This window comes from Athalia rosae, chromosome 1, assembly GCF_917208135.1.
Source record: "Athalia rosae chromosome 1, iyAthRosa1.1, whole genome shotgun sequence".
Lineage (NCBI taxonomy): Eukaryota > Metazoa > Arthropoda > Insecta > Hymenoptera > Athaliidae > Athalia > Athalia rosae.
Window position 1 is genome coordinate 28,472,574 of NC_064026.1, and position 20,675 is coordinate 28,493,248.

A 20,675-nucleotide genomic window follows, 5' to 3' on the forward strand; every position below is an offset into this window, starting at 1 on the left:
AGTGGTTTGGTTCTGGGGTAGTCGCTCGTGGGCATAACGAATAAGCGCTTCACGAAACAGTTTCTGTAGAATAGTTATCGACGTTGGGAATCTTTACTGAATGTTCCGAGTCACGACAGAATGATACAATATATCATTGCTTGATAGCCAACGAATCATCATTATCAAATCTCGATCCTTCCGAACTATTATGATTCGAAATGAATGGCAACCTTGGTATTTTCAGAAGTAGATCAATCTAGATTCCAGAATTGAATTGATTAATAATGCAAAAATTCACTTTTAGTTTAAAATATTACAAAGAGATACGTATCACGTTATATCGCGATCTCGATTCCGAGTCGTGTCGCTTCAGGAACCTGCTCACTATTTTTTAGCTAGTGCTGAAAATAAAGAGGCGATGGAGTTTCTTCTTTTCTCTCGAATGAATCATGACAACGTATAACATAAAACAACATCGATTTATTCAACACAAATGCTTGCATATCATAATTGAGTTACAATATTTTAATTTATATATACATGAAATAAGGCACAGTTGATATTACATTAATTAGTGCAACCCACTGTACGCATATAAATTGTTGCTAATCGATACGTTTCGAGTGGACCGCACGTACATTTTTATGTTTATCAAATTATTTATAATAGAACCGACGAGGTGAGAATAACGTGTGTATTTCACACGTCGTTTTCTGCATGTCACCTCGTTATGCTTGACGATATGTTATTCGTTACATCTCCGCGCTAATGAGTAGAAAATTTTTTTTCGTTCACAGTTTTTCGTTTTTCTATTTTACTTCATCAAATATCTTTAATCATGTGTAGTACAAATTTGATTCATTTATTCGATGGGCGTGTATAAATCTATCCTACGTAAAGATAAATTAATCGACGCCGATTCGCATTTAGTTTCATCATTGACATACTTACATGTGAATACTTAAGACCTATTCACTATATTATTTATTTTGGGTAATTATCAATATATTTTTTTATTCAAATCATTTATCAGAAATTTATATTATGTCAAGAACAGATACACATACATATTGATTTTTTTTTTTCTTCGCGAAAAAGTTATATTCCATACTATATACAAAATACATACGATTTTAATACGAGAGAGGACGTTAACTAGATATACTTTGACTTTTCATAGTGAAAAATTATTTCAAAATCATTATAGTTCTTCTTTTTTCCTTTTTCGAAATTAATATTACAACTTGACAAATTTCTCCAAACTCATGGCTAACAGTATATACATATTTTGTTGAAATGATTATTTTACTTCTTTTAACGATTAAAAACCAACGAAATAATTTTAAACGTCTCACTCCACAACGCACATATGTATGTGTAATAATTATCGCATGAAAATTCCTAGTCCTCTTAAACAACTAATTAAGTAATTGCCATTTCCTATATTCGTAACTTATAATATTTTTCCATGAAATTCTTACGTAATCAATATTAATATTATTGTTATTATTATTCAATCATCATTCTCGTTAACGATTACTTCGTTTTTATCATTGATACTATTATACTTATTATAATTCGTACTAATCGTAATAATATCATTTTCATTATCATTATACACAATACTTCATAATTCCTTGTCAGCATTTGTTTCTTTCGATTCATTCTTTAATTTTTCTTATTCCGAGATCAGAGTTTAACGATCCGTGACATCATTTAATTATCTATTTGATAACAATTATTATTGAGCCCCCTAATCCTTTTACTCATCTAGCAGCATTTTGCACACTTGATTTGGATAATTAGTTAGTAAAACAATAGTGGCACTTCTGTCGCGGTGATATATAATTTAAAGTTTCTTACCGATGTTTAATAAGTCTCTCGACATTAGGATGGAAATATATGATCAAACACAGTGTCGTGTAATCGATACCGAAGTATTTCACGGATAACGAATTTTTTTTGAGCCATTACAAGAACGCCCTTGTCTGACTCTCGCAACATTTTGCTCTCGAAAGATCATATCGTGGCTACGACAGGATCGTCAAAGTTCCATTTGTCTTCTGTCACGCGTACCTACCTTACATCTAAAAATATTTTTATATTAAACTATCCTCTTGAAAGTTTTTCATGATATTATGATCTACCTTAATATCTTTTATTATATTTTTCTACGGTGGATATCTTACAGTTCAAATGTACAAAAACTAACATTGGAATGTTTATATGGTGTAGTTTTTTTGCTTTTACCTCCCTCAATGTTGCTTTTTTTTTGTTTCATCTCATATTTTGCCCACGAACATCTGTTCTCTTTTTTTTGTGTGTACGTACGTAATTTAATCATAAGGAATGCAAATTTTTTCTGAAAGTATTAATAATTAGAGCATTCAATTAAATAGACATTAACTATCGTATAATAATATACTAATATACCTATACGAATACACATTCTGATATGGTACATTTATATTTTATAACATATAACAATATTTCGAGTCGTCAATTATCGCTAATGATGACGATGATTATTATCATTATTGTTATTGTTGTTATTAATATTATTATTATTATTGTTATCGTTATTATTCTAGTTATTACAGTGATAATAATTATTGATAATAGAGATGTTAGAAATGTATTTGATGATAAGTATTATAAATATACGCCATGCGATATGGAATAATACCGTAGTTCTCATTGCGGGGAGTAGTCTAATGACATGTTATCTTTTTACTCATGTCTCGGAAAAAGGAATCGATGTACATTTCATCACGAAAATATAAGAAAAAACGCATAATGTGTCTATGGATTTATTAAAGTTGGCTAGTTATAACTTATTGTTAGATGAAAATCTCTTCTCTACGTTCACGTCTTGAAATGTGTTTGAAAGACTTAAAAATCATTTGCAATGAATATTGTTCATCCGACACATCGAGCGGAAACAACCTTTGTATGCTCCAACAGAAACACTCGATTAATTTCAAAAGATATTGTTTTTTCAACGCCGTAAGACCCAAATAGTGGGAAATCTCGATCGATTCTCGGTTCTCGAAATTTTGTAAGTTCGAAAAGAAGACGTCACCATCGAAATCGGTAACGAAATCGTTCGGTGTCTCGAATGATGCTTCGTTAATGTGGTACAAATATTTTTCAGCGAGTCTTGGAACGTAGGTAGATAAGGAGAAATATCTGAAGTAATTTTTTATACAATAATCACTATGATATGTAGATAACGAAGAGATATACGATACTCTATTAATCGAGAGTAATGCTCACTATACATTCGAACGTTATACGCTGGGTAGAAATTTAGAAAAGTTCTTTTAGTTTTGAGAAACTTATTCTACGATACTATTTCATGCAACCGTTATTGTAATGACGTTTAAAAGAAGAACCGTATTTTTCGGTCCATTCATAACCGTGTACGTCTTATTTCTTTTTATATAAAATCACCACGGCCAATAATATCTTAGATTTGACCGGGAAAATAAACTGGGATGATAATACGAATCGAAAGTAATTTTTTGTGTCTTTGACAAAACATGGATGATACTTTTCGAAAGAGCGTAGAATAAATATTAATTTTCGAACGTTCTAAGCGGCTCATTATGGCACTTTATTAAAGGACACTAGAACGAATCGTAATGTTTCAGATATCTCGAAGCTATATAAACGATAGAGACAACGAATGGAATAGCAAGTAAAAATAAAAATAAAACAAATGCAAACAATAAACGATAAGGTAGACGATAAATGCATTTTGTGACTTAACACAGATATGTAATAGATAAAACACGAGTTACTTGGAATACTTTCTTTCGCCGACAAAGTGCGCCATTATCAGATCGCCAGAACGTAGGTAGCGCGCGATGGCTCAAACTGCGGGCGCAATTGCGAGGGTATATTTTTCGTATACTGCTAGAAAAGAGGGATCGATGAGTGCGATTTATTTAATTGCGGCGCACGGGTTCTCGCGCGTTGTAATTAGTGAGACTGGAAGACACAGACGGGTCTCTTTTATTTTCCCCCCGAGAGTTTTCTTTCTATTTTTTCTCGAACGGTGTGAAGCCACGATCGATTATATAACATGGTACTTCAGTGCCTTGTTTTCGCGAAAGCCAAAAAGATTTCGGATTTATTTCCATTTATTTATTTATTAATTTTTTTTTTTCAAGCCTAAATCGATCTAAGAACATGCGAAGTTGTTCGATTCGATTGATTTATTAAAAGTGTATGAATAGATGAGTTTCAGATTAATATGAGAACGTTACCTTGAGTCATCAGTCCAAGTTTTTTTGCGGTGACTTTGAGCCGTAAGAAAAATTGTTAATAAATAATATTCTCGGCAAAACAATCAGCCTAGGGAATTATTAATAATTTGCTATTTACAAGCATCGCTGAATTACAACTCGAAATATATAACGTTATTTACAAAAAGCTCTCGCAAGAGCTCAGAGAAAACGCTCTGAGAGAAAATAATAAGGTGATAAAGAAGCTCGCTGATGGTTTTGCCGGAAATGAATTTCACCAAATTCTAAAGACGTCGTAATTCGTGACTAACATTTCGCAATTTCAAGTTTATACTTAATCTAAACTCAACTTCAAATTCTCAGCGCTGGCCTATCTTCCGAATCGAGTTCTAGCAACGGAATAACGTTGACTGGCAACCCAGAAACCGGAAACTTCCGAACGATGGCGAGATTGAAGTTGTAGATGCGGCTGAGGTTGACGGCTTAACTCGTAATCGGTAATTGCCCGGTATCACAGTTTCGAAGGATCATAATTTTCAAAAGACCATCGCTGACGGGGTGCCGAAGACGAACATTCTTCCATGAGCAAACGGTGTTTGCTCTCCGTTATCGCTAGACATTTGTCGCTGCTTCCGTGTCTGATTTGTTTTGTCTGAAAATTAAATGAAATTGTTTCTTCCGAAAAATGTGCGCAACGAAACACAAATTTACAACGAAGGGACGGTTATCGGTTAATCGGACGATTTCCAAAATGTCCACCAACTTTACCTGAGGATCGTAAATCCACTGTTGATTCCCCTTGCTCCCGTGACAGGGATATAAAATGACGTCAGTTCCGCTGTAATCGAGGCAAGATTCGTCCCTGCGAATCTCTCCGGTCTTGCTGAGCATCCAGTACTGCGAAATGACGGGATTTTCTCTTTTTAATATACTCGCAAGGTTCTCCAGCAGACGGATAGAACGACGGTTTCAACGTTTGATGAAAAAAAAATGCGTCTAACGATGAAAGATAGAAACACGAATAACGGCGTACAACGGTACAGGCGGCTAAAATTTTTCCGAAATTCAAGAGCCGTTGAAAGATTTTTCATTCTATCGTCCGAAAATCTGACGTTGAAAACTGCGATTTTTCAACGATATATAATCTCACGTCAATCAATCATAAGGTGGACATACACCCCTCAGACTTTGGCTTGAAAATGGCCAGGGTATAATCAGGTCTCTCGCTTAATTTCACCACGATTCATCACTCAAATTACCCGATGATGTTAATTGCTCCGAGGTAAATCAGCGTGCACGACGAAAATAAAAGAACGAAGAATAAATCATACACCGGATGCTAATTTTTAACTAACGGTTTTACGCAGCTGTTACTCTCCCAAGATATTCGAACGTTTATCAATAATTGATGGGTAGAATTCGACATTTTTTCCCGCAACGCAACAACCATGTTTTTACCGCTAATTTGCGAAATGATAGCAACCGTGTCCCGGAAAACAGAGTACACCCCTACAACCGCAGGCGTCGAAACCAAACGCGTAATGAGCATTGCGCATCAACGTCAATAATTGAGTGCATTGGTCCTCGAAATTGCGTTGATCCTGATGCCAAATTCTCTCTATATATAGTGTACGTGAAACTCCGATGTATACTCGATGTATACCAAACAGCTGAATGCAACGCTCGTAAATTTTCGAAAACTTGAAACGAACTCTACGCGACATTGCCCTGGGGGAAAAATATTTCTCATTAATCAGCATTATTCGCTGATTTAGTCGTCCGCGTTATTCAACGTCCGGCGCGCGGTTTGCTGAATTTTCAACGAGGGTATACCTCGAAGATTGAAAATTTTTGTCACACAAAACGTTGAAACCGTCGTTTTTATTGCGATTGAGGCTTTCCACCACACCCTCGTACCCCACAAGCACATTCAAAGCCACGCTTATGAGACACCACAAAGCAGCTAAACTAAGACATGCAGTAGCAGATAAAAAATAATGTGCAATATATTATTTTCGGAGATTAACTTGACTATTCTTTCAAACCGCCATATATGCCTATACGATAATTAACGTTCGAGATGAGAGACGAGTCTGATGGTTTTGAAAAATTAATTTTCGCCTGCATCGGCTTTGGTATAATACGCAGCTTTAGATAGGGGCGGCAGCAGTGGACGACACGAGTCACGTGCAACGTACATAAGTTATGCATACACATCGCACATGTTCGTTTCACCGTAAAGAAAATTGTATTTTCGGCGTAATTCAAACAAATGCAAAATAGAAAAAACAAGGAAACTAAAAAAAACAATAAAAAAAAAAAATCTCCGCGTGACGTTTTGAATACGTACATATTTCAGGCACGTATAAAATCTAGATTAAAAATGTAAATAACGATCTCGTAAAGTCTCCGACAAACGCGACGCGTTATACCTATACGTGTATACGAGAAACGTGATTTCCCTACTGTCTAGTACTTTTGGTGGATAATAGCTACTGGCTGCTGATGTTACTGTCGGCGTATAGCCGTTGCTGCATCACGGGACGAGCATATACCTTGACCTATAGATATATTATACGAAGAGTAGGCTGCGAGTGTCCGAAACGTAATTAGTAATTAGTAATTACAACCGACCGCAGCGTAATTGCAGAAGCGAATACCGTACCTACGCGCAGCTACATTTCAACGACGAGAGAAAAGAAAAAGTCCAGAGAAAAAACAAACGAACAAACAAATTTCGCAACAAAAATGAAATAACATTATGTAAATTAAAGCGTCGCATCACCGATCATATTTTTAATTGTCGTCGTCTCGTTTTGACGGTTACAGTTATTTTTATTATATAGCTTCGAAGGAAAAAAGAAACTCAATAGAATAAGAAAAAACAACTGTGATTGCTGATCGTAAAAAATACTTGCAGTATAATTAATTCTCAATCTGATAACCGTTTGTAATTCATATCCGGTATACGATGATGTGCTTCATACAACATTTTACAGATATATTTCACGAACCACTGGGGGGAGGATCAAAGAATACAGTTGAAATACACAACCCGTTCCTGGTTAGTCGTTAACGAAAATTTTCAAATAATTTACAATTGATGAAAACCTGCACCAGTAGATATAACAGTAAATGTACATATGTGTATATATATATATATCTCCATTAAATCGATTGTGCAATCGTTAAAGCCTCTGGATATGCAGCGGTAATAGCAACAATAATTGTTAATTATGACGGCTCTTTATCGCTATCATAAATGTCAATTGTATGTAGGAGGATTCGGTTTTTGAAATTTATTACGTGCTTTTCGTTGAATCGTCGTGATGTTTAAAAACTTGAATTTGCTCGGCTTCTCATGCCAAATAATACGACCAATCTAACCAGTTTAATTTCGGGTTAGCTGATCCCAACACCAGAAATTTAACGGTTAAATTTGAAAATGTACAGTAATGTTTTAATCATACTTTTAATATTTTAGCGTTTTGTGTTTAATAAATTTTACGATCAAAGGTTCAGGGAGGTGGGTACCTGGTTTCCACCCTGTCCGTGACATGGCCACAGACCGACCGCCTGGTGCAGGTCCTCCGGTTTTCCGGGTGAGTCTATACAAACACCGCTAGAGCGTTGTCTTATCTGTAGAGATATTCAAATGAGAAACAGAAAAATACAAAAAGGAAAAAAAAATATTCTTTTCAGTCGAAACTCTATCAACGTCAAATCGGCCGTCCCCCGTTGCAGATGTAAAAATCGTAGATCAAATCGAATTGAAAATAAAATAGTTTTTCTCCTCCATGTGCGCTGCTGCAGATACAGATCGGCTAATACACAGTAGAAAAATAATACTTCGCTGTACAAGATAAAGAGAACAAGATAACGGTTGGTAAAAATTTTTTTTTTTTTTCTCCAAAAGTAACATTTCCCTCAATGAGTTTGTACAAATTTTGACGCGGTGCGTCGATCTTGGAGTCCGACGAAATAATTTTTTAACTTCTAAGTCCGCTGTCGCCTATAATTATGACACCCTCGGATTTATATTCTGCGCGACAAGTTCGCCTCAGCTTTTTTCTGCTCTGTAAAAACTTATACGTACGGGAATACGTAAATCTTGATTTGCCTTTTCACGTCATTTTGTAGTAAAGCAAGAATAGGAGGTAATAACTCATATAAGTGTCCTACTAAACCTTCGTGCGTCGTACGATTTTTCTCATCTTTCTGTTGTATTCATAAATCATTTTTGTTCGCCCGTATTGTCGATGTGCATATTTCGAAAAACACGTTGAATTTGCAATAAAATATCACTTTCGCGATATTAACCGAAAGAGACACCTGTCCACGTTGATTTTTTTCCATACTTTGTCCCAGAGAAATGTCAAACAATGAGAACAATATGAGAAAATTTTTTTTTCCATATGCGTTACGACGTGGCATTCCGGTCCCCCGTCACATGAGGCGTCGAAAAACAGTAACAGGTACGCGTACAGCATACGGAGCGAAGGGAAACGCGTCCCTTAATTACCCGAGGCGAATTTTTGATGAAAATTCAGACAGGGAAATTGTTCTGTTACGTTAACTTTTCATGTTAACGAATACGGAGAGCACGCTACCTCTACGTGTTGTCGACTAAAGATATTGCCTGGAAAACTTGGAAAAGGAGACCGTTATCTCCACCGATAGAACCCATTGCCAAAGCGAAATAAGATCACGGAATTCCGCAGGCTGCTGAGACGTTATCGAAAATCACTCAAAACTAGCCAATTAGATACCTCATTGAGCAAGATATCGGTGAAAAACGTGCGCGGATAGACGATGCGAAGCAATTCTTCACGAGGACTCCAGCCTCGAGAATTCCCTCATTGTTCTAGGTTCGACTGTGGCCCAATTCAGACGTTTGTCTGTACCTCGTTCCTTTATTATAGTTTACCTCTGCAAATTATTGAATATCGCTAGTCTGGCTAAAATTATGTCGGCGACTCGCAATCGATTTTGCTGCCGAGGTAATCTCATTGTTTCATGTGAATTCGCGAAGGTACTTTGTTAATTTGATTTAATATCTCATTCTTTGTCCCGTTGTCGTCTACATGTATACCAATGCTAAGCTCATCCGATATATTGATAGAAAAAAGAATTGTATGTTGGAACAAAAAAAAAATTGCAGAGCTTTTCCTCTTTTATTTCGAACATCAGGGATCGTAGACGTCGACCGATCGCTAATTAAAGCCTTATCGAATTCAGCACGTGGAGAATGAGAAAATTACGTTTGGTTTTTTTTCAGAATCGTACGACGGGTATTTCTCAAAAAAAAAAAAAAAAAAAAATGAAATAAAGTAAATGTAACTACGGGTAGGAATTCGAGTTTTGCGTTATCTGACCATACACGGTATTGTAACAAGTTTTACTATGCGAAGAATCAATAGGATTGGTCACGAGGGATGGGGGTAAAACCTGCGTCCAATTACATTATAACTGCGACGATAAATCTCGGTGTTCCCTACGTTTTTGCTGGAAAGAAAAATTATCGTTGGTTGCCAATATTCCAACGATTTCCAAGTCGCTCTTTTTAAAAAAAGTAGCCCATTGGAAATACGAAAAGAAAAAAAAAACCAAACAAAACTCGATCCGCATGGTTTCGAATGGAACTACAATTGTCGTACGGGCAATCGAATTAAAAAAGACACTGTACAGAACGTCAATGACTGTAACAAATCGTTTTATAACATTGAATTGGGGAAAAAAAAAGGGAAAAATGAACTCTGCAATTCTTCGTGGGCGTACAAAAAACAAACGATCTATTGAACGAAAATAGGCGCACAAACAGAGAAGCAAATAAAAGAAACGTCGGCGTAACAAATTCGCATGCTCGATATGCATATATAGTGGCGGGTACTCCACATATGTGTGTACCTGATTTCCGCCCTGCCGATGACAAGGGTAAAGTCCAGCGGGCTTATGCAAGTCCGCTTTTCGTGCCGGAGAATCGAGACACGTAGCACCGCCCTCTCCAAGATTTCGCACCTAGATATTTCAACGTTAGTTTGTTCAAAGACACGTATGTTAGACACGTATGTATTTATTTAAAACAATATTTCATCGGATCATTGTATATACGACATAACGCAGCTGCAAAAGGAACATAAAAACAAAGAGAGAGAAAATTCATAAATGCATATCATCGGCTCATCCAGGCTGCTTCAAATTAAAATTAAACCTGGTCCTGAAAAAATGCAAAAATGTCAAAATGTGATCAATAACGCCGAGGTTTTAGATCGCATCAAAAGTATCCAGCCGATAGACCGTCGATACTATTTTAACGTTGAATAATATTTTTCAAACAACTTGACTCCGCACCTGCATCAACTCCGGGTGCGGGGTTAAGGAATGGGCGAGTGATGTGAAATGAGGATAAAAAGGATCGAAAGTTTGAAAGATAAAACTGAAAATGCGTGGAGACAGAAATTACTTCGGTTGCAATTCGGCTAGAATTATTCACGGCACTCCGCGGGCGGATCTGCCGGGCATATAGGAGAAGTTACCGGAGATTCTGCAGCGCCGAGCATCAGCAACGGTGTAGAGAATGTACGGTACGTTTCCGCAACGTAGGATCTGCAGACTCCTCCGGACTAGACCGTGAACTACCTATAAATTCCCTCGAGCATTTTGTCTGATAAATGTGTGTACTACGTATGCATCGTACTGCCAGGTATATGACTTCGCTGCTCTCGGTAGCGAGAGTATGAAAAGAAAAAGAGAGATGTATGGAAAATAAAATAAACCTGGAGATACCTCAAATGGAAGTAAAGAGAAACAAGCGATATTAATTATGAAAAATAATAAAGTGGGGTAACGGGACATAAAGGAAAAGATGTATTCGACGTAGGCATACGGCCGTTAAAATTCTTCGCACCGTTGTTCTTCCACCTGTGGTGAAATGGGATGTTTCGGTAGCACAGAATCATGTGTCGGAACAAAGTTTGCTTGCTCTGACGTTGATTTTGATTTTTTTTTTTAATTCTGGAATTACAGCATTTTTTTTTTTTTTTTTTTTTGTTGTTCCAAATTTACAATGCTCGATGAACGAACATTGATGAGTTCGATAAATTTTACGCCTCGCGTATGGCACGATGTGTACATACGTAATATACGTGTACAATACATCGGCGGGTGTAATATCGGTTGTATGGTTCCCCAATCATACCGAATTTACGTGTGATTCATAATAGATGATACGAATCGCGTATACGTATATACACAGGTATATATGTAAGCGTACAAAACCGGCTCTTTGTGTAACACGAACGCGTCTAATATCGATTGTTCTGCAATTAGGAACCCGTGACAGCTGACTGGCAAATGAATAAATCACACGCTAATTAATCGTACATCATGGAGAAGGGTGGAGAATAACCGAAAACGGTAATTACCCAACCCATTCAATGTTCCTCGGCGTACCGAACAATCTGATAGCACTAGTCGCCCTATGAAAAAAAGAAAAAAAAAAAAGAAATCGTATACATATATATATTTTTTTCGTACACAGCTCGTTAGAATTTTATCGAACGATGTGCTTTTTCGTTCAACACGTTTGATTGTAGTCGTGTACATCGAAATATAATCAAGCGAATGGAAATCACGGTGAATAAAAAACCACGTATCAAGATTCAGATGCGAAGGAAAACTTGAGCTAGACAATAAATTCTGGCGCAGTGTAACGATGAAGAAATACGTTCGAATGGAGGAATTGGAACACGTATAGCTATAGGAGGACCGATCGTTGAGTTTGAAAACGGAAAACGGTGGCCAGAAACCGCGGAGTCAGAACGGGGTACCGGGAAAACTGAAAACTATGTGAATGGATCCGGAAGTTGTGCAGCGGTACTCATGGTGGCATTTCTCCCTCCCTTCATGGCGATGATCCCGGCATTGTGATGCAATCAGGGGCATTGTTTCCATCTGTAGAGCGAACGTTCCCCCGACTAATGGGCTGTGACGATGCCGCTGCAGGCTCCGAAAAGGATCCGAGCCACCCATTCCCATATCTCTATGTCCCTCTCCCTCTTTCACTCTCTTTTTTATTTCTCTCGCCTCTATCTCTCTATCTCTCTCTCTCTCTCTCTCACACACACACACACACACACTCATTCGCTCCTCCGTTACATCTACGATATCCAATTCACCGCAACGACGCCATGACCTAGGGCATAGACCGTTTTCCACTGATACTTTCCGCCGATAACAAGTCCCGGGTAATTGCACTCCTTGTTTTAAACGCATTAGCTCGACGGTCTATCGATTCCTTAGAACGAGTCTCGAACCTCTTACGATTAGTTTTATTTGAATCTTTCCCTTTTTTCTTCACCGTCTATCCTATTATAGTCGGTAAAAGAAGAAAAATGAGACACCTATCAATACTTTGCGTAAAACCTCGGCGTTGAGACACAAAAAAAAAGAAAAAAAAAGAAAAACCAATTAGAATCTTCAATTCTGGAATTAAATATTACTGATGAGGATGTTCCTTCGTAGACTGACATGGGTAAGCTATAACGGTACAAAATGAAACTTTGATTTTGACAGGCAACAGAGAGAAAAGCTTACCTCTCCGGAAGCGACAGCTTCTCCAGGTATGAATAACTCGGGATAGATGTTGTCGAGGTACCATTTGAAGGACTTGCAGTTGAGCTTCTTTCTCAACGTTTTGCGATCCGACACGTCTCCGTAATTTCCCTGGGCGCGTTTAGGGAAGATAAAAGAGTGTTACGATATAAAAACTAAGCAATCGGAAGAGCGTGCGGACGGTAATCCGAACACCGGTGAAATGAAACTGATCAAAAAATAAAATGAAGTAAATAAGACGAGGCAAACAAAAGAGAAAACAAGAAGAATTACACTACGGCAAAAGCAGAGCGAAACTGCCTGCCGTAAGATATTCAAGGTAATCTTCAGAACTTCGTGGTAACATGGAGCTCGGTTAATATTTGACGAGGAGAGCGAGCTATATAAGGAACAGCTCTTCTCTCTTGAATCGCTAAAAATTTACCCTTTGGATAGAGAAGAAGAGGTAGCATAGCTAGCGATAAGTTTCGAATTAACCCTAACCACGGTGCGTCGCGGCACTGCCGAGTTAGGGTTACCTCGTTTTTCCATTAATCACTCGCTTAACTCGCCCAACAAACTTTTACTTAATACACTCGAGATACTTTACTATTGCTTTCAAAGTGGAAAAATAGAATGATGATAACTCGTAAAGAGTTTTACCCATCGACATAAATGCTTACCTTATCGTGACCTATTCTCTGATAGTAATATTTGGCGTATTCGTCGAGCCATACTTCGCTGAGACGGATGCTGTTCCTTTTCAGTACGTTGACCCCACTTCGCCATTTGTAAGGTGATCTTTTTCTGAAGATGTGTCCAACGTGGGAGCAAGGAACGATCTCCAGAGTGCCTATAAAGCCGTACGTTACACTTTCAGTGACTTTCTGTACGTCTCTCTGTGTGTGTGTGTGTGTGCTGTGAGGATTTTGTCGGGGGTTTGTTCTAGGAGCACACGAGAACTTTGCAAAGTGAAATAAATCACGACCCCTTTATCGGGAACCGGGCAATGACGGTATTTAATTTCACCGCCGGTATCACCGACGATTTCAACCCCCCCACTTACCCCTCGAGTAATATATGCCGAGACGTAAATCAACCCCGGGTAAAACAAATCTCTGAAATTCACCCGTCTGAAGCGTTTAACGATCAAAAACTCCGAGAGGCTCGAGGAAATGCCGGTTTATTATTTTTGTATTGTTTTTTTCGAACAAACTCGAAACTCGGACTTCAAAATTGTCGTGGCTCATGAAAGGCGAAGTTTGATAAATTCTTACCGCCGCACATCCAGGTCTTGAAGGAGAGTTCCAAATTTTCACCACCCCAAATATCGAAACCACTGTCGTACGTGCCTAATTTTTCAAAAAATGCACGATCTATGGAAAAAAGTCCGCCAGCCATTGTGGGCGACCAAACTGGTTCCGCCGAATTTTTATGTTTCTTTTTTTCACGTTCCGGTACAGCGTGCCAATTGAACTGTAGGCATATCGAAGAAGAATAAGACACGAATGAGTGGAGCGAACTCCAACGAATCCTTGTTTCATTATTTCAAGACGGAGCTGAATTGAGCGAAATCTAGCGTGAAGATTCTCAAGAATTTCCGGATCCGTCCAAATTAGAAGACATTGTTCGTCATTCGTCGAAAAATATTCAGGTGTCTTAATTTAGAATAGAGTTAGATATCGCTATTCACTTTTGGTTGCAGATATTCCGTGTCAAATTCAACTATGCCGAATTCGCGAGTCGGTTCAGAATTGATTAGGGAATTGAATACGTTACGTGTATCGCGAGATATAAATAGTACGCATGCACGTATATCCCACTTCAGCTGAGCCTTGAAACTTTCGAATCAGATAGCTATCCCCGTAGCGCGAAGTATACTTATGCGTGTCTATACCTGGAGATTCCAATCAAATCCGCCGACATTAACGCCTCCTGAATCCCTCCAATGATACTCGAGCGTCGAGTCGTCGATGACGTCGATGACCGGGCAAACGACGGTCGTGGAATCGCGAGCAATGCGGTCGAGAAGTGGTTCGAGCCAACCCTCGGTGCACTCGCAGTGGCTATCCAGGTAAGTGAGTACCGGTGCTTTGGCTGCCGCGGCACCGAGGAGTCGCGCTCTGATCAAACCCTCCCTCTTCGGAGCTCGGATGATCCTTACCTTTGGATAGTTCATCATGTAATCCTCCAGTTGCCGTTTCAGATGCGCTGAAAAGAAAAGCACAAGCGAATCATGGACATTTGCGATACACGCGGCGATGTCCGTTATATCGACGCGGAGGAGTCGATGCGTACGAAAAATGAGGGAAAATATCGAATACTCGAAAAAGAGTATGTTTTTTTTGCACATCGAAATGAAAACGAAAAAATTTCCGATACACTCGTATCGCCGTCGGATTAACATTTAATTCGATAGGAACGTAATAGCTGGGGACAAAACTGCACCCCGTTCAGTCTGACTATTTTCAGTTGGATATACTCTTTTAAATTGCAGGGATGTTTGCCCAGACTTCGAAGCAGCTCGTTCAAATTCGTTTAATACGTAACAATAGAAGATTCTTCCCCTCTCGGCTCCGTAGCGGAGTCAAGTTTTGGCTTTAATTTCACGAAAATGTGAGTATCGCGCGCGGCTTTTCAAATACTGAATAACATAAGAAAAGAAGAGACGGGGAAAAAATAGAATAAAAATAAAATGAAATTCTCAGAAGATACGATGGAAATCTTGGTTAAAATGCTTTAACGATCAACGACGGCATTACGCCCGGTATAAATCTTCATATTATACTCCCGGGCAAGCTACATATAAATTGCTTGAGAAAATTTGCGCGCTCTGCAATCTACAACGTTACTTGAACATTATTTGCAATTTTCCACCTTGCCACGCCCAACGAAACATCAATTCCATTTTAGAGCTGTGCACATTTTACAATAATGGACACTTTGAAATTTTCCGAATTAAAAACCGTGTAAATTGAACTGGCCCTGTTTACTTTCGGATCTTTGACGTTTCGTTTATACTTTTCGCGGTGCACGCACGTACACGCCCTTACACCGGAAATTGTTGCCAGGGGTGGGTACGGGTAAATATCCAATATCGAAACCGACGTTCGTGCGCTAATATTGAAAAAAAATGAAATATGCCTACGTACACACACGTTGAATAAATATTGAAAATTAGAGACACCCAAAATTAGCGGCGTAGCGGAAGCGTCGAAATAAAGGAAGGTTGGCGTTCGCTGGCTTATTTCAAGCACTGAATTAGAGTCCCTTTCAACTGGCCACAGTCAGTTAAGCCCACCCTGAGCTTCGGGCTTAGCGAGCAGTGACGATTGCGCGCCCAGAAAATTCTCCTTGTGAACGGATCGCTACTGACTCACTGCTAATTGCCACGTGGTAGCTAGCCAACGTTCAGGTACGATTATTACACCGGAGAGCCGTAAATTTAAATAACGCTCACGGTAAAGCAGGATTACTTCTTCGTTGGATTTACTACGCTGCGCTCAACTATACGTGCGGCCCTCAGTCGGTGTAAAACAGACACCGTTACACGTTTCTCTCTTCGTTTACATTTTTAGATCAAAAAAAAAAAAAATCTGCCTTGTTGAATTAAAATGACAAACTCCCACCCGCTATATTCGTGTAAAAAAGAATTTGTAATTCCCTTTCGCCACCCTTCCCCCTTCTTTCGCCTGTCCTCTCGATAGGGAAGAAAAATGAGTGAAAAAAAAAACAAGAAAAACAAAAAAAAACAACAACAAAAAACTCGAGGTAAAAAGAATAAGTATCAACGGAGATCAAGGTTTATCGGGATACGCGAAAGAAATCAGAGTCGACTTCTTTTAAATGGAAATGAAAAAGTTGAATTATTTTTATTATCCTCAAGATAAACCCGATGCTCAGATATACACCCTACTTATTCACAAATTATATTAAAACCGATTCCCCCCCGCCTCCCGACTCTCGTGAACTCTGGACAGAGTTTGGAAAAGTTTGTTCTACTCGCGTTACCTTTGAATGGGATTTATGTAAAGTAAATATATAATTTTCAAATTAATTTTCGATAACGTGTCGAGCATATCAATTAGAAGGCTTGTATATAATTATATACGATTTCACTTCACGCTCATTTTACGAAAGACAAAGAAACAGAGAGAGAAAAAGAGATGGAGAATTAAAAAAATGGCGAGCATGAATATATATATATGGTCTTTATTGCATTAAGACCAAGATATAAGACGGGAATACTGAAGTTACCGAGAAATAATTCTACCGGTCGTTCGGAGAGATTAACCGTTCGCATGTTTATTGTAGTTAATTTCCTTCCCCAGGAAAAGAGTATGTACAACCCAGCAACGAGATCGCTCGTCGACTATCAAACTCTACCGAGACGATCCCGAAAAATCCCGAGGGTTCGAACCTCTATTTGTTGCACGCGAACCGCGCCTAGAAAACGAACAAGTTGTAAATTTGTGATCAAAGAAAGAAAGGCAAACAACAATGTGCAGCCTCGTATAGATTCACCCCGAAACAGAATTGGTAAATATTATCCAAAATTCATCGAAAGTCAGGTCTATATTTTCTTCCTCAAACACAAATCGAACAGCAATTAATCATTCTTGGAAAAGCACAGGGTGAATGTAATTTTACGATTTCTCAATCATTGGAGGGGGGGGGGGGGGGAATTAATATTAATTAATAATTAATAGGGAAGTCTTTCGCCAAACACACCCAGTTTCATTTCACTACGTATTATTTGTACGAGCGGATCTTTTTATTTCAAATGGTCGGTTGCGGCGTAACCGCGTTGATGGAGAACAACCGACTATACTATAGTGATCTGATTATCCGGGTGATGGGACGATAAAATAATCAGCCTAGATTCGCGGAGGGTGGTATATAAAATATAATAGACACACGTATAAACATAGGATACGTATGCATGCAGCAGAATCTGTATGTAGAAAGCGTGTAGCGTTGGTAGAACATCATTGCACGCTAACCTTATATCCTTTAGTATAGACGAGCGCGTGTTTTTCAGGCGAGTATATGTTTATGGGGTTAACTTCCGCCAAGTCGGTTGGCTTATCTAAACCTTTTAAGGGAATATATAGAACGTTTTCCTTCAACTTTCCCCTTCGGAGTTTAATCTACGCTTTTTACGCGTTCTAGGGGATTTCAAAACGGAATCTCTAAACGGGATTATAATTCTCCGGCTCTCGTCACATTTACGGGATTGCGGTTTTAACGCGGCATTCTTTCGAAAGGTATATTCCCCCGTACCATACGGTATAAGTACACATCAGGGTGACCCAATTATTTCCCCTCTTATTTCTCAATTATCCGTCTCACCCAAGACATCCAACGATAGAATATAATCAGGGGTGAAAACTTTGATGAATCGAAAATGAAAAAAAAATCAAAAAGTTAAGTTTCAAAATTGTTGAGGGACCTCTGAGTAATTCGAAAATAGTTCACCTTTCTGTCTGATTCACTTTTTAATTTTAATTCATTTCCATCAGCGAATGCGGTACGAAAATATGTACCGGCGACGGTACGACACAGTTGCTCCATGTAATACGAGCGATAGATTCAGCGAAGCAACCTGTATAATCTCATCTTGTTGAATACCTAGAAAGCGCGACAAATTCGTTTGTGAAGAAGGTGTAACTGCAGCTGCACCAGGGGAAACTGTTCCGACTGCAGGGTAGTATAACCCGTACGCTATTTTCCGAGGTAATTCGCAAGCTCTGACTTTATCCATCGTCTGAAAAGCTGCGCAGCGGGTATAGGTGTAATCGAGAGGCAAAATAGAGGAATAGAGGTGAAAGATAAAGATAGGAAAAGTAGACCCGAAGTTACATTTTACCCATAACATATATACCTTCTCCGGCTCCGCTTCTCTAGCAATATATAAATCGCACTAAATCCGGATTTTCGTGGTTTTATCCTTTATAAAATCTTGAAGACCCTTCGGGCCCTATTTTAGCGTTCAAATTTAAATTGAAACGCCAGGTGAGGCTAGGTAACTCTTTGAGAAAGGAATGGGGGGCGGGGGTGGGGGTGAGGGTGAGGGAGAAGAGCGGAAGCCTGTAAATATTTAACGTACGTGACGCAACGCCAGAAGAATTATGAAATAGGGGGAGGGGGGCGGAGGAGATGAAAGGTGGTTGTACATGAAATCCGAAACACAACGGAGTTTATTCTCGCTTTTAACAACGATTAATTCGCTCCCGAGGGAAGAATCGAAAAACGTATACTTACGCATATCGGAAAAGTCGTCGACCAAAATAATTTCTTGTAGCAAAGGTGCCGGCGAACGATCCAAAACGGAATGCACGGTTCTCAAAAGAACCGACCACGCCTCGTTGTGGAAGCAAATGATAACCGCTGTCGCTGGAAGATCGGTCAAATATCTCCCCGGCTCTTTGCACCTGAAACAATCAAGAGAGAGGCAGAGAGTGAAAAGATCTGCGGTCAAAAATTATTCATCGATATCGTCGAACGCGTACAAATTTGTACGTATAAGTAGGAATTTCAGCCCTTCCAACGAAATTCACGTTACGTAGAATCACCGTTATATAGTTTGCGCTAAAATGTCCCATAAAAGAGGGTGAAATTTTCTCGGAATGCGATTCGGGCTATTACCGTACTCGTAACCAAAACCACTGCAATGTCACGCTCTACACTGTGACACGAAAAGTCTGCGGCAGAAATTGCCGCGCCCCGTTTTCGAGTTCGTAAATCGTCGCTCGTTAAAAAGAAAGGGGAGGAGAAGGGAGCGGGGTGAGGGGACGAAGGTTGGTTGCGCGGGGGATGCGTTTAAATATTTAATAGCGTAATAAACGCGGCAGTTAACAAGTTATTAAATATCCACCCCCGCCCGCACACTTCCGGTTTTTGATTTATTTTCGTTAATCCGAAAAAAAAAAAAAAATCGAAAAAAATGGGGGAAAAAAAAGCAAAGGGACATTCGGTGAAAAATTTCCCGGTACGCGAGAATTTGAAGAAGTATTTCGGCGAATACGTATGGTGTAAAAAAGTAATCGTTTCAAACGACGAATTCAACGTATGCAAATTTCGTGCACGGTAGCGGGATATACGGGGAATATCGATAAAAATGAAAATTATACATCGGTAGCGCGATGCAGAGGCGGTAGAAGCTGCAGAAACGGGCTTTCAACTCTCGTCAATTCAATATAGTCGTTTTAATCGTATTTAAGCCTATCTCCACCGTAACAGTCAGAATGTAGATTAATTGTCTGCCCGTTGGAGGCGATATCCTAATTACACCATCACTGCACGCTATACGCTATACACGTGTACCGAGATGGCGGCAGGTATATATTGTATGTACGTAGACCGTACCCCGCCGAAGGGATCACCGACTATAACGGTCATGGGAGTTAATTCCACTATTCTGATCATCCCGCTACCCGAGCTCCCTTAATCTCTCATCCCATCTCACTCTCTTTCTCTATAACGTTACGTCACGGGCGGACGGGATGGCCTGGATTCCAAACAGATATAAACTCCTCTCGATGACAGTCACGTAAATTTTATACGTGTGTATTAGTTATGTTTTTTCCCCCTCAGGTACTTCTCATTATTGGATTAATGAAATTGGAAAAATGAATGAAATCGGATAGCATTTTCACCGATTGATACCAATGAGTTTTCCTTAGTCTTCTGAGGTTTGAAAATAAATATAAGAAAAAAAAAAAATGGACTTCGGGTGACGGCCGCCCCAAGTGAAGTATCATGCACAATAATGTCAACCGGGCGCATTAATTCAAATGTATTATTAACATAACGTGAATTATTCGAGTCGCAAAGAATCGGAAATATCCG

The 20,675-nt window shown here is 39.0% G+C and overlaps 1 protein-coding gene across 4 annotated transcripts in view; it reads right to left on the minus strand.

Moving 5' to 3' along the window:
* Positions 1–442: 442 nt before the first annotated feature.
* The window catches only part of LOC105683508 (putative polypeptide N-acetylgalactosaminyltransferase 9), a 160,509-nt gene continuing 140,276 nt past the window's right edge, over positions 443–20,675 (minus strand). For 3 of the 4 annotated variants that reach the window (XM_048657347.1, XM_048657353.1, XM_048657357.1), the window contains 8 exons: positions 19,089–19,258; positions 14,722–15,035; positions 14,102–14,300; positions 13,508–13,677; positions 12,828–12,956; positions 10,140–10,250; positions 5,001–5,129; positions 443–4,884 (listed from right to left, as the gene is read on the minus strand). In XM_048657347.1, the coding sequence (XP_048513304.1) occupies positions 4,744–4,884; positions 5,001–5,129; positions 10,140–10,250; positions 12,828–12,956; positions 13,508–13,677; positions 14,102–14,300; positions 14,722–15,035; positions 19,089–19,258 (1,363 nt within the window). In that variant the 3' untranslated portion in view covers positions 443–4,743. Of the gene's footprint in view, positions 4,885–5,000; positions 5,130–7,766; positions 7,872–10,139; positions 10,251–12,827; positions 12,957–13,507; positions 13,678–14,101; positions 14,301–14,721; positions 15,036–19,088; positions 19,259–20,675 lie in introns of all 4 variants that reach the window. The other variant, XM_048657361.1, reaches the window with a different exon arrangement.